Source organism: Homalodisca vitripennis, chromosome X (genome assembly GCF_021130785.1).
Source record: "Homalodisca vitripennis isolate AUS2020 chromosome X, UT_GWSS_2.1, whole genome shotgun sequence".
Taxonomy (NCBI): domain Eukaryota; kingdom Metazoa; phylum Arthropoda; class Insecta; order Hemiptera; family Cicadellidae; genus Homalodisca; species Homalodisca vitripennis.
The window spans coordinates 142,726,394-142,741,797 of record NC_060215.1 but is presented as its reverse complement, the minus strand read 5'-3'; the positions used below and the strand labels follow the sequence as shown (position 1 = coordinate 142,741,797).

The 15,404-nt window shown below is 35.9% G+C and overlaps 1 protein-coding gene across 8 annotated transcripts in view; it reads right to left on the bottom strand.

Moving 5' to 3' along the window:
* LOC124369951 overlaps window positions 1-15,404 on the bottom strand; it is a 197,609-nt gene that overhangs the window by 149,015 nt on the left and 33,190 nt on the right. For 3 of the 8 annotated variants that reach the window (XM_046828155.1, XM_046828160.1, XM_046828161.1), the window contains exons 1-2: window positions 12,621-12,756; window positions 11,459-11,657 (exon numbers count right to left, since the gene is read on the bottom strand). The exons of 2 other annotated variants lie outside the window; for them this stretch is intronic. In XM_046828155.1, coding sequence (XP_046684111.1) covers window positions 11,459-11,618 — 160 coding nt within the window. In that variant the 5' untranslated portion in view covers window positions 11,619-11,657; window positions 12,621-12,756. Of the gene's footprint in view, window positions 1-11,458; window positions 12,757-15,404 lie in introns of those variants that run through there. 3 more of the 8 variants (XM_046828158.1, XM_046828159.1, XM_046828156.1) reach the window with 3 other exon arrangements.

The window sequence follows — 15,404 nt, the reverse complement described above, 5'->3', positions numbered from 1 at the left end:
AACATGATAGCACCAAGCGGCGTGATGCTACAGGCCGTAATGTTAGCACTGGCCAACATGCTAGCACAGACCAACATGATAGCACCATGCGGCGTGATGCTACAGGCCGTAATGATAGCACCGCCGTACATGTTAGCACTGGCCAACATGCTAGCACAGACCAACATGATAGCACCATGCGGCGTGATGCTACAGGCCGTAATGTTAGCACCGCCCAACATGCTAGTACTGGCCAACATGCTAGCACAGACCAACATGATAGCACCATGCGGCGTGATGCTACAGGCCGACATGAGTACAGGCCGTAATGGTAGCACTGGCCACATGGTAGTACTGGCCCAACATGGTAGCACTGGCCGACATGATGCTACAGGTTGAAATGATAGCACAGGCCAACATAATATCAGAGGCCAACATAACAGCACTGTCCGACATGATACCAACATGCGGCGTGATGCTACAGGCCGACATGTTAGCACCGCCCAACATGCTAGTACTGGCCAACATGCTTGCACTGGCCGACATGATAGTACCGTGCGACATGATGTTACAGGTTGAAATTATAGTACAGGCCGACATGGTCATAACAGTACTGGCCGACATGGTAGTACAGGCCGACATGGTAGTACAGGCCGACATGGTAGTACAGGCCGACATGGTAGTACTGGCCGACATGGTAGTACTGTCCGACATGGTAGTACAGGCCGACATGGTAGTACAGGCCTACATGGTAGTACAGGCCGACATGGTAGTACAGGCCGACAAGAAAATACTGTCCTATGCTGTCAGACTAGAGAAATAAACAACACGCGTGGAAATTAATTTCCCTGAAACCATTTGCAGTTAAGTAATTGTTTCAAGAAAAGCTCACAAGAAAAAAGCTCTCTGTGGAGTGATATGCTTATGTAGTAAATATGTAAACTAACTTAAATAACCCCCGGACCTGTGCACTTTCGTCCGTATAAAACGATTGATCTCCTGTGTAAACAATACAATCAAAGATATTACACGAACGTGTGGTCTGAAACATATAACTATTATTGTGTATTTGTTAATACTGACAGAGCTGAGGTTTTAGTACCAAACAAGCAATGTAGAATTGAAACAAATGTTCGACATTTTGCTAGTTAAAACGAAGAATGTGCAGTTTTTGCTATTAATCTCTATAGATTGGTTACGCATTTATTTTTATAAAAGTTTAAATGTCACTCTCACTGTGATTCACAGATTGCATAAAGTCTCTGAAGTTTAGGCGTGCCTAATTTGTTAGAAATGCTTTTGTTAGTAGTAAACAGCCGTTAGTGGTCGGACCTCTAGTAACATCAGCGATCACATAAGACCAATAGATGGAGCAGTGGGGTTGCCCGTTGAAGCCGCCTCTGTCGCCTGATGATACAACAATGGCGGCGACCTTGGGATGATTCACCCTAGTGGCGAGCGCTCAGACTGTGTTCGCTGCTGTCTGGCAGGTTTTAGAACATGAGAAGGAAGATGAAGATCTCGACTATTACTATGATATTGTAGGAAACACTTCAAATGTAACGACGCATATTGTGGAGTACCTTTCTGGTTTTGTAGTAAGAACGTTAAGAAATAAAATAGCCTGTAGCGGGTGGCCTACAGCTGTTACAGGCTAATGAGGAAACGCAATACCGCAACAGTTTGATAAGTTGTAAAAAATCGAGGAGGACTTTTACAACCTTCTGAAGGTGTTGTGAAACTTTGTTTGTTATGTGAAACAGAAGTAAAGTTGCGTATTAAGAAAGGCGACGTGACAACTGTGAAAAAACTAGAGGACAGAATGGTAAATTCAGGGTTACGAAAGTGTATCGGTGTAAATCTGTTCCCAGGAGGGGGCATTGTTTTGTACAAGATCCTGGGGTAAATCACCTTATATTAGTTTCAAAAAGCTATTTGTAAACAATACTTCAAAGTGCGACTACATCACCACTGCAAAAAATGTCAGTGCATCATTACACAAAAACCAGAATACGCAGTCATCCTATTAAAAACTGTAATATTTTTTAGGACAGTAGAGAGGTACGTTTTTTATTGTAAGCTTTGGATATTTATGTTTCTAATTTTCATATTTTAATTTCCATTATATTAAATTCATTATTTTATAAACATAATGAATTACCCATTTGGGTAATTTGGTGTGCCAGCATCTGTACTATTTCGCATGTAGCTATAGCTTTTTAGAAATAGTCTTTTCATCATGCTCAATGATACTTAATTTATTTATTTTTTACGTTATTTTTTTCTAATAGCTTGGTGGTAAAATTTAACTTATTTGTTTTGTACTTTTTTAATGAATTAATATTTGTTTCTAAAATTGTACTGCTAAATGAGATTGTACATTGTTAATTACCTGATTTCTTGTAAATGTATAGATTTTTTCCAAGTAGATCTGCTACATCATTTCTTGTTGTTTGTTATTTGCTCTAAATTTATCTTGTTAATTCTTAAATGTTTATCATTATTTTTCTTTTATCTTGTTGTTGTTGTTGTTGTTCTTGTTATTATACTCAAGTTATATTAGTTTTCGAGTTGGTTAGTGTTATTTATGATTTTTTTATAATTATTGCATAGTCAAAACTAACACACCATGTTTTTATTATAAATTTGTTCGATTATGCTGTCTGTCTTGAATTAATTAATTTGCACTATTCTTATAAAAAATGGTTGTCCGTTGATAAATAAATAAGTCTATGTCTAGTGGTTTACTTTATTGTACTTATATTGCCTCAAGTTTAGTTAATATTTAATTGCACTGAATGACAGTTTCTATTTACATGAAATGATAAGCGAATGCCTTATAAATGGGGTTTTAAAAATGTTTAACATATTAAAAATAATTAATTACATTTAAAATGAATTTTAAATTAACGATATGTTGAGTTTAATTTAAGAGCCGAGAGCGGCCTGGAGTGTAGGCGATCTGTTGTAGGTCGGGCGATGCGGTCAGGGTTTTCGCCTATATTCTGCCGATAATATCAGGAAACGACTGGTCTTAGAAAATAAAGTTTCGAATGAAAAAAATAATTCAACTCTTTATCTCAAACTTTCCCGCTTACAAAACTTGCCTGTCCTAAAAAACAAAAAAATTCCTCACAGACCGACTTTTTCATGTTACGATTTCAAATGTGTATAAAACTTTTAAAGTTTTTTTGCTCATTAAAATTATATAGAGATCATAAACTGGTAATTTGAGTTGCGCCATTGGGAATCGGTGTTTTATGAGATATACGTACACCAAATTTGAACATTTTGGCTTAATCCTAAGTGGGCTAGTGGCGATTTTATTTATGCGCGCGGACTGCAATTTTTAAGCTTTTCTGGACGGCGTTTGGCGTTTCTAGACGTTCTCAAGATGGCCGCCGCTGGCTTCAACACCAGTAATGCTGTAGGATAGGAGTGCTCCATCTATTGGTCTTATGTGATCGCTGAGTAACATACTTCCACTCCGGAAGGGGGTGGCAGAGGGGTACACACAACAGATCAATGGGAGAGATGACATTTTAACAAGTGCTTAATGTCAGCTTCTGTCCATTGTTGGCAAAGGTCACATCCCATCATTAGTGTCCTCTCTATATTGCTTCTTTTTTTACACAAATAAAATTTCTCTTGACTTCACTCAAGTGAAACACTTCTAGAACATATAATTAATGCTGCGGATATTTTTGTGTGTGTATACAATTATTTTTACACGCAGAACAGCCCATTTCGTCACTAGTCAAGTGACGAACGTAACTAATGCTGTATTGCACCATTAGCACCTCGATAAGCTAGTAGTGAAATGACCTTGAATTCCCCCCCCCCCATAAAAACGATGTTAAACTCAAAACACTTTTACGCCTTTATTTTTTGTTGCAAAGTTGTGGAGGTGTCCAATTATAAAAGCTGTGATAAAATACACGTCCAAACCCATTTAATTTTTGTCGTAAAGTTTACCGTTTATGTTAAAACATGTTTGAAAGATTTTTCTGAATAACCAATTAAGATATAAACAAATCTAAAAGCGTATGGATGCCTATTTTTAATCAGACGCCTTCTTTAACTATACGACTAAAATAAGGGCGACAAATATTTCAAGGTTTTTATGAAGCTAAAACAAGATTGTCCCCAGTACAGCAGTAACAGTTAATTTACGTCTCTTTTATGACGTTAATTCACTTTTTTAGTTAAATATATATTATTAGCGTGGCAAGTTATGAAATATTATTTCCCTTAGGAAAATAAAAATTTAGTTAAGTTAAAACCATACTAATCTGTCGTCTTTAATGTTAATGCTATAAAAAGTTGTGTTTTGCCCTGATTACAAGATATCCCTAAATTTTGCTTCAAATTCCTATCAAAACTCGTACAATAATAAAAATATATAGTTTTTCTCTATTTAGAAATGATATTAAGGGGCTGTAACCAACATTTTCTTTAAAAAATAGAAAAAAAACATTCCATCCAAAACGGTTTGCACCACCTTAAAGACAGCCCAACCGGACAATTTTATTCAGATCAAGACGTTCTGAGTAAAAATGCATATTATCCTGAATTGCTAACCCATCAATATAAAATATAGCCTAACTACTGTATAGCTAACTCATACGGCGTAGGTTACGAAGCAGCGGTGTGTTATTTAGTAACAGCTGAAGGATACACTGGTCAGTAATTACCGGTATCAATTTGAATTGCTAATTAATGCAAGTTATCTGCCCACTCTACGTTACCGGGGAAACGGGGTGGGTAGTCTTCGATTGGCTTCTCTCACAGTTACATTTAACCGGCTTGAGGATCTATTCCTTATCAGTTCTATGACGTGACGTGATATCTCGCAGTTTCATTTAATCGGCTTGAATATCTATTCCTTATCAGTTCTATGACGTGATGTGCTATCTCGCAGTTGCATTTAATAGGCTTGAAGGTCTATTCCTTATCAGTTCTATGACGTGATGTGCTATCTCGCAGTTGCATTTAATCGGCTTGAGGGTCTATTCCTTATCAGTTCTATGACGTGACGTGATATCTCGCATTTGCATTTAACCGGCTTGAGGATCTATTCCTTATCAGTTCTATGACGTGATATCTCGCAGTTGCATTTAATCGGCTTGAATATCTATTCCTTATCAGTTCTATGACGTGGTGTGCTATCTCGCAGTTGTATTTAATCGGCTTGAGGGTCTATTCCTTATCAGCTGTATGACGTGATGTGATATCTCGCAGTTGCATTTAATCGGCTTGAGGGTCTATTCCTTATCAGTTCTATGACGTGCGTGATATCTCGCAGTTGCATTTAATCGGCTTGAGGGTCTATTCCTTATCAGCTGTATGACGTGATGTGATATCTCGCAGTTGCATTTAATCGGCTTGAGGGTCTATTCCTTATCAGCTGTATGACGTGATGTGATATCTCGCAGTTGCATCGGCTTGAGGGTCTATTCCTTATCAGCTGTATGACGTGATGTGATTATGTTATACATCGTTATACAACTTTCTGACTCGCTGTTATGACATTTAGTTGTGTATTCAAAGTTGTTTTTCTTGATGTACAAATCTCTTTGTCACATTTTTTTCTTTATTTTACCCATGCTTTAGAGGTATATGCTGTTGTTTCGTGGAGGGAGGCTTCAAAAACATATCGTCAAGGATCCCAATATTTTATCACACCTAAAATAAGTGGCAAATCAAGACTATATGCTGTATGGTATTGTAGTGTGGGGAACTAAAAATGTGAAAATTTTTATAATCCCATCTTGCGATAAGCTTTTTGAAAAAGAAAAATGTTTATCAAATCGAAGGGGCATATTTATTCCTGACAGTTATAAATGGTATCAATGGCGCACTGAAAAAGTCGGTGAGAGACATCGGTTCCGAAACCCTCATTGCCACGTGAGAAGGGTTTTTTGGGAGGTGGGGCAAAGTAGAAGCTACAAAGAACGGTATTAGTTATAGTGTCAAAGTTTGGTAACAAATCAGTTTGTCAAACAAGAAACGCGTTTGTATGTCAGTTGGATACAACAAACACTTGATAAAGTAATCCCCCAAATGTATGAGGATAAAACACGTACTGTATGTTTCCGAGTATTTACACATTACAAGTGGTGTTGTATTAGACTTAACTTTGATACAACTGACTTTTACACCTTTGTCTTAAGTAGTATGCTGTGTATGGCGGATTCGTATATTAAACATGTATGTGAGGAATGTGTAAGACATTGGTGGAAAGGAAACACAATGAGTTTTCAGCCAGACTGCTTTCTCAGCAAGAGGTTATCGTTGTGAATGTCATCTAGGTCACTCTTTGCACAACTGGCAAGGGCGTAGCTAGGCAACAGAGAACACTGGAATAGTACAACTAAAATTGTAGGGTCTTTTATTTATCAAAATGTCAAATTTGATTTGAGATAGGTAATTTGGAGTCTAAGCTTAAAGGCCCCGAAGAGCTATACTGTATATCAGTTTTCAATGAATATGTTGAAATTTGACTGCCATTGGGCTATCTGCTAATAGATAATACGAGTTCTTAGTTGCCAATTAAGCCTCATTCACCTATTACACTAATACCTTTCTAATACCCACCTTCTCGTATAAGTGTTTAAGTACGAAGCCAAACGAAAACCGTATATATTTATTACTCTTTGATAAAGAAAGACCTTTGTTGACCTCTTTGGACGAGAAGCGATGACATCTCATTGCAGAATATCGATAACCCAACGCCTCGCCCCACTCATAAACTATAATTTATTCTACTGTTTTCCAATCGCAAACTACTAAAACTGTTTAGTAATGATGATAACTGAAATATATCCTACTAGTCCTCACCTCTCAAGTTATGTAATGGCTATTGCAGCACGAGAGGGAAAGTTTCTCAGTTACCGAAGTATAATAATATAAGTTTCTAGCAGCCTGGTAGTTACAATATATTATCTAACAAAAAGTTTCGGATAGTCTTGTTATTCCCCTATTGTGGTTGAGGTTATGGGAAAAGGATAAATACTTGGATTTCGTAATAATCAATACTAAGTTCGGATGTTATCTTATTAGGATACTCCCAAAAGATGACAGGTCATAAATAATGCATAATCTTAAAAAAATTAATTCCTTAGTTGGCGTTGGCATTTATGATTGGTAAAAAGTTGGCCTGATATTGCTGTTTGATCTAAAAGCACCTTCCGATTAAGAAAACTTCTCTTTTAAATTAATTTAATAATAAAATCAAAGTACATCACTTTAATATTAATTAGTCTGTGTGGACAATATTACACTGAATACGCCCCACATACTCTGTTATTTTCTAATTGGCTGAGCGTTACCGAAGTTTATCACTCGTGGGGCTGGAAATACTTAATTTCTAATATGAAAAATTAGACATGACTATTGTATAATTTTTGAATAAATTGAGAAGAAAGAAGACTACAAATTTCAATAGACCCTTCTTCATTGTTTATGGGGTTTCTTTATTTTTGTTTATGTGTACTGTTTCCCAGACATTTAAGATAATTGTTTTTGTAACTTCTTTGATTAATTTTAGGTTTTTAATTGATGTTCTGTGTCCTGATTCAATGCAGTGCTTGGCTACTACAGATTTGTCAACTCTTCCATATTTTGTATGTGATAAATGCTCTTTAAATCGTGTTTTTATTGATCTTTTGGTTTGTCCAATATAAATTCTGTCACAGTCATTGCATCCAATTTCATAAATTTCTGATTTATTATTATTTGAAATTGTGTCTTTACATTGATCTTATTGATAACCATAGAGAAAATAGCAGAATGCATAAATCTGTAAACCATACATACGCCATAAGAGATTCAAACAGGTGACAGATTAACACACGTATGCTGACTATCCCTACACATACAAAATCATTTTATAGTGACTTTTTGGATAAAACTTTATTATTTAAACACTATATATGAAACCTAATTTAATGAGAAAAAAACTGAAAGTATTATATAGCAAGATAAGTCGAAAAAGATTTCACATGTAGATTTTAAATTTGCATGGATCTTTGTTTTTACAAGAATAAGTTCTATAATGCGTCATTTTCCTGTCAACTTCTTTTTTGTAAGATTATCTTCTGTCTTTCTACCCACAGGTCATCTTGAGCATGAATTGAGCTACAGAATGGCAACGTTTCATTGCAACTCAGCAAAGCCTGTTACAACACCAGGTGCCTTGTAAATATTAAATACACGATTTTGACACTTTTCAAACTATGTATTTCATGTTATACAGTTAATTGAACTGTTTTATTAACTGCAGTAGTTTTACTTAAATGCCACTAAATAGTACGTAAACGTACATTTTTCTCGGTTATAGGCCTAAGTACGTTCCTGAGGGATATGGCTACATACGTTTATTACATTATCAGACTAGTGATTGCTTTACACTAATACTCTGTATTACAGACAGAAAAGAACTAGTACAACAGGACTACAATGCATTGGACCGCGTGTGGCTGACTCGCGAGGCGGCCTCGATGCGAAGGTTCGAAACTTTAAATAGGCTACTCGGTTATTTACAAAGGTCTAGGGCTTCAGTGACGAGGTTCGGGGTTCCCTTTGTGAAGGGGCGACAGAAAAATAATGCAACTGCCATGCCTGATGTAAGAAGCTATTTGTCCTTTAATCTAGTTAAATGCGGAGATCGACTGCTCAGGGACGTACCTAGAATTCCATTTCCCGGGGGGGGGAGGGGGTAATAATATATTTCGAAATAATCACTACTGTGTATTGGAATATTGTTAATTTTAATTCCTGCCGAGGAAATCGACGCACTGGCAAGTGATATTGAAATTAAATTAACAAAATTCACCCCCTACTTCTCCACAAAGCACATCACTACAAGTGTTGGGATCATTATAAAACCAGATCTTCAAAATGACTTCCCTACAACTGATTTATTATTATGGAAAAATAGTTATAAGAAGTGGTGTAACTAGGGCTAAGTGTTAGAGGGGGTGAATCTGATTGAAGAACCCCCTAACAAGGGTGGTTGGATAAATCTGAATTTGACTAATTCGGATAGGCTTAATACAAGTTAAAACATGTAAGTGCTGTATTTCAAACTAGTTGGTTTGCAGTTACACTTAGTTTTTTATTTGTAGGGCTTGGGGGAGGTCCTGTCTCCCCCATAGCTACACCCCTGTCTTTCAGGTACTACACGTTTTATTTAACGACCCTTCAAAACAAATGATTTTACTAACAATTGCTGAGAAAACTGAATCTGACGTTTCGTATAAAATACATTAAAACGTAATGTATTTAAACTTTTAGGACCTACATGTTTTATCTTGAAACCTAATGTAGAAATTGCATTGAAAAATATAGATTTTTCACTATACATAATTATTTGTTATCTATACATAAACTGTTTTAAATGTTCCCCTACAAAAAATTGATGTCAGAGACGAGAAGTATAATCTGTTATAGAAGTTTCTAACTTATGTTTCAAAGGAATGTGGAATACAAATAAATCAGCTGACTGTATGGAAAGATAATTGGCTTTGAATTATTCTTCACAAGTTTGGTGGGTTACGCGATGATATCTGCTGTTTTGAAAATGCAATATAAAAACGATATGAAATTGATGATTTGTGAGAGGCGAAATTAGAAAAATATACTCCTATCAATCATTAACATGCCATAGTCTGAAAACCTGAAGCAACTAAGCAACGTTCACAACAAGAAGTATTTTTATTTATTTATAATAAAAATTACGCATCTCATCACGTTTCTGTATTTATAATTAATAAATACTTAAAAAGTAAAGTTAATTTATTTGGTAAGAGTCTCTCAGATCTTTGTTTAGTATTTTCACTGTACCAGCACTTAACATAATTCAGGAGAAAGAAACTGAAATGTAATTTCATGCAAATCTCAAAGTCAAAACAATAAAAGTAATGTAAAAGTGAAATAAAAACATTCATCATCGCAAAGTGTAGAGTATCTCTGCAATGGAATTAGATGTTTTTACCTATTTCACTTTTTCAGTTAAATTCAAAAACAGAATATGTACTAGAATATTTCAATTGAGAAATGATAGCAAAAGGCAGTAACAATATTCTTTTGTGTTAAGTGATACACTAACATAAACATTAAAATTTATAAGTGTGTCCTAGAAAAAATATTCACACTTACAGAAATTAGTAAATATATTTACTAGTAAAGCTTGATAAAGCGTTATAAATACATATAAATACAGTTTATTATTATTATCTAGGTCGCAATATAATTATTCACCACTAACAGTTCTTGGGAGAATAAGGGCCGGACTGATAAAAAACACCCTTTTTGAGTAACCATCTACGACCTCTCACTCATTGAGAAAACATAATAGTTTTATTGGGGAATGGTCCTCTCATTTATTCATAAAACTTTTCTACCTCCTCATGACGACCATTAAAAACCGCCAGACAAGTAAAAAATAGTCATTGTCTATTAATATAAATAATCAAGATTGCGAGCGAGATAGTTTGTCTCGTTATCACATTAACCACTGATAAAAGTATTGTTTACGTATCGGAAGATTGTTTTAAGTGGGTCAAGTTAAAAAAGATTACATTGTGAAATGATATATTTTAACCCTTTCACTTCCCTTCCATTTCGAACCCTTTCCAAAATTACCGCGGTTGAGATTTATTCTTTTCATAGAAGAAATGTATCCATCAATTTCATGTAAAAGACTATGTATTGTTGTTATAAGGTATATATTTGTTCTCGCAACAGTCGTATACAAGATATATTTTCCTTTGTTGAACCAATTGTTCTCATAATATACACGTTTTAATGTTTTATACATGGTATTAAAAAGATCCATGTTACGCCATACAATGGATAAACAATAAAATAATGTTGTGTCCTATGTTAAACAATAAATACCTTAAAGTTGGAGTTAAACATGGCCTACAAACACTATGTTTGAACAATTATTTTCCAAGGATAATAGGATTTGAGACATTTACCATCGTCATTGTTACAAAAACTACACATTTGCCTTGTAATATGTAATATGTGTAATGTAACACATACATTTTATAATATTTAACAATAGAAAATGTCCGAAATCCTATTATCTTTTCAAATAATCCATTGTCAATAAGAAACTGTAAACAAAGAATTTACCTTTACAGTTGAGCGTACTACATGTTTCTAGGAAAATCTAATTACGCATTACTTTTACATAAACCACTTTGGTCACTAGGTTCCACTACACACACACATAATGTAATTAAGACAGCGAATTTGTCTCCAGGTGAAATAATATTAATCTTCAGTATATATAGCGCTATGCTTTCTCTACTCTGGACTGATATAATTATATTTAGTCGCATATCGCGGTTCTGTATACAATGTTTTATCTCGATAGAGATAACCTAAAAAGAGGCTGCGATAGCATTTTTCACTCTGGAAAGACTCTGGCGCGGAACACTTCCAGATGTAAATCTGAAGAGCCTACCTTTTTTCTGTCTCCTCTTCCTCCGTTTCCTGGGCTTGCCGACCTCCTGGCGGGGCACCTGGACATCCACCAGGGTCCCTGAGGAATACTCCAGGATCTTCATCATCACGCACATTAACACCAGGAGCATGTTAGTTCTTGTTGGGGTGTTATCAAACATTGGTTCAGTCCACCTCAAGGCTATTCACTCTCCTAGAATCTTTCACAACAGTTCACTTTTCGTTCCCCCCTCCCCCCACCACCACAAAGACTAACACTATTACTACTCCGGTTTGCTTTCCTCACCAGAATTTCTAAATTTGGGGAGATGCAATCAACTTTATTTTATTTGTTGACCGATTATTGGTTTGTTTAATGATTTAGTTTTAAATAGCAGGCTAAGACCTACCTCTGTACTAATTTAAATACAGTTTAATGAAAGTTTAGTGTAAATCATAAAGTTTCAACTGGAAATTATTTGTTTTATATTTTATGTCCTAGTGTTTCCTTCAATATGCATTGAAATAAAATATTTAATCACTTTAAAAATTATAATTCTAAGTAATATATGTTCAAATACAACAGCTATGGTGAAAAGGGGTTATTACTGAAGTGACACTGTCAGATTTTAGACGAAAAGTGAAATGGAGCTAAACTCAACATTCAATTTCAGTATAGTAAAGTAATGTTAAGTTATAATATCTTCATAAATCACATTATGCTACACGTCAACTGTACGAGTATTTATTCCTTCATAATATCTGTACAGGTAATTATTTAAAGATTGCATTACGAAAACAAAATAATCATAACATACAGTTTTGTTTATTGTTTAGTCTAACATTCGAACTAGAAAACCTAGTTTTATATTTACGTAATTTGCTATTTCACTGATAAGATTATGAATGAAAATCCCATAATCACCAATGAAAGTACAAATTAACCTCCTTTTAAATGAACTACACGCTAAACGTAAACATAATGCTTACTCGTAATGAACGATTAAAACAATTTATTTGTTATTTTTAGTATAACTTTCCTATAAATTAGGGCATATATTATTTTTATCTGCGACCACGAGACAAAGAGAACCGCAGAACGCTAATACCCCAGCACAGAGAGCACAGAGATCGGTAACATGTATGCGCGACACATTAGCACAATGTTGGACTGACACACGTACCTCAATAACCTCAATAACTCAAAGTTTCCACGATATAAACGGTAAACCGCACATACACGCACTTGAAACTGTTTACGATTGGAACCAAGATGGCGTCCGTCTGCTGGGAACTACTCTCCGACCCAAACTGCTCTTTATTAGTTTATAAATAGACTGCTTACTGGCGGCCAGAGTACAGGGCTGCCCCCCCCCCCCCTTGTTCCGCTATCAGTACATGAGCTGTCAGATAACAGAAGATGAGCTCACTTCGTAAGTGTTCTTTATGTGCCCAAATACGATTCTACTTATCTGTTTCAGATAATGGGCATTGAATATTTTACTTCTTAAAGAACTTCGAAGTCAACGGTAGACCAAATACCTTGAACTAGACACACACAAAAAACAGGAAACAAAACAGATGACATCTAGTAAAGAATTATTTCCAGTAAATGAGTTGATAACAACTATGGTATGACACCGCAATACCGTACCCACTCACAGATATACACGATATAGCATGTAGATATGCACTCTGCCACATACTTACGTAAAACTGTGAGTTTACTGTCGTCGAGTTTAGAGATTATTTCCAGTAAATGAGTTGATGACAACTATGGTATGACACCGCAATATCGTACCCACTCATAGATATACACGACATAGCATGTAGATATGCACTCTGCCACATACTTACGTAAAACTGTGAGTTTACTGTAGTCGAGTTTCGAGATTATTTCCAGTAAATGAGTTGAAGACAACTCTGCTACGACACCGCAATATCGTACCCACTCACAAATATACACGACATATCATGTAGATATGCACTCTGCCACATACTTACGTAAAACTGTGAGTTTATTGTCGTCGAGTTTAAAGATTATTTCCAGTAAATGAGTTGATGACAACTATGGTATGACACCGCAATACCGTACCCACTCACAGATATACACGACATATCATGTAGATATGCACTCTGCCACATACTTACGTAAAACTGTGAGTTTACTGTCGTCGAGTTTAGAGATTATTTCCAGTAAATGAGTTGATGACAACTATGGTATGACACCGCAATACCGTACCCACTCACAGATATACACGACATATCATGTAGATATGCACTCTGCCACATCCTTACGTAAAACTGTGAGTTTACTGTAGTCGAGTTTCGAGATTATTTCCAGTAAATGAGTTGATGACAACTATGTTATGACACCGCAGTACCGTACCCACTCACAGATATACACGACATATCATGTAGATATGCACTCTGCCACATCCTTACGTAAAACTGTGAGTTTACTGTAGTCGAGTTTCGAGATTATTTCCAGTAAATGAGTTGATGACAAACTATGGTATGACACCGCAATATCGTACCCACTCACAGATATACACGACATATCATGTAGATATGCACTCTGCCACATACTTACGTAAAACTGTGAGTTTATTGTCGTCGAGTTTTAAAGATTATTTCCAGTAAATGAGTTGATGACAACTATGGTATGACACCGCAATACCGTACCCACTCACAGATATACAAGACATAGCATGTAGATATGCACTCTGCCACATACTTACGTAAAACTGTGAGTTTATTGTCGTCGAGTTTAAAGATTATTTCCAGTAAATGAGTTGATGACAACTATGGTATGACACCGCAGTACCGTACCCACTCACAGATATACACGACATATCATGTAGATATGCACTCTGCCACATACTTACGTAAAACTGTGAGTTTACTGTAGTCGAGTTTCGAGATTATTTCCAGTAAATGAGTTGATGACAACTATGGTATGACACCGCAATACCGTACCCACTCACAGATATACACGACATAGCATGTAGATATGCACTCTGCCACATACTTACGTAAAACTGTGAGTTTACTGTCGTCGAGTTTAGAGATTATTTCCAGTAAATGAGTTGATGACAACTATGTTATGACACCGCAATATCGTACCCACTCACAGATATACACGACATATCATGTAGATATGCACTCTGCCACATCCTTACGTAAAACTGTGAGTTTACTGTAGTCGAGTTTCGAGATTATTTCCAGTAAATGAGTTGATGAAAACTATGTTATGACACCGCAGTACCGTACCCACTCACAGATATACACGACATAGCATGTAGATATGCACTCTGCCACATACTTACGTAAAAACTGTGAGTTTACTGTAGTCGAGTTTCGAGATTATTTCCAGTAAATGAGTTGATGACAACTCTGCTACGACACCGCAATACGGTACCCACTCACAGATATACACGACATATCATGTACACATGTATTCTGCCACACACTGAGCTGAAACTTTGAGTTTTTTGCAGTCGTGTTTAAGATTTATTTACAGTAAACGAGTTGAGATGAATAGGTATCAGTGGCCAAATGAATGTCTGGACTATGTGCAGTTCCAAAGAGCACTTCGATACGGTTAGCAGCATATAGGTAGATAAAGTTACATCAATATCAATGGCCAACTGAAGATCGGGCTGTCTGCATTCCAAATATCGCCTGATACAAACAGCAGTATAGAAGTAGATGCAATTACATCAATATGAATGCCTAACGGAAGGTCTGGACTGTCTACATTCCAAATATCGCATGATGTGATTAGCATTATACAGTAGATGACGTTACATTAATATTAATATCCAACTGAAGATCTGGATTGTCTGCATTCCACATATCGCTTAATGCGACCAGCAGTATACAGTACAAGACGTTACATTAATATTAATATCCAACTGAAGATCTGAACTGTCTGCATTCCACATATCGCTTAATGCGATCAGCAG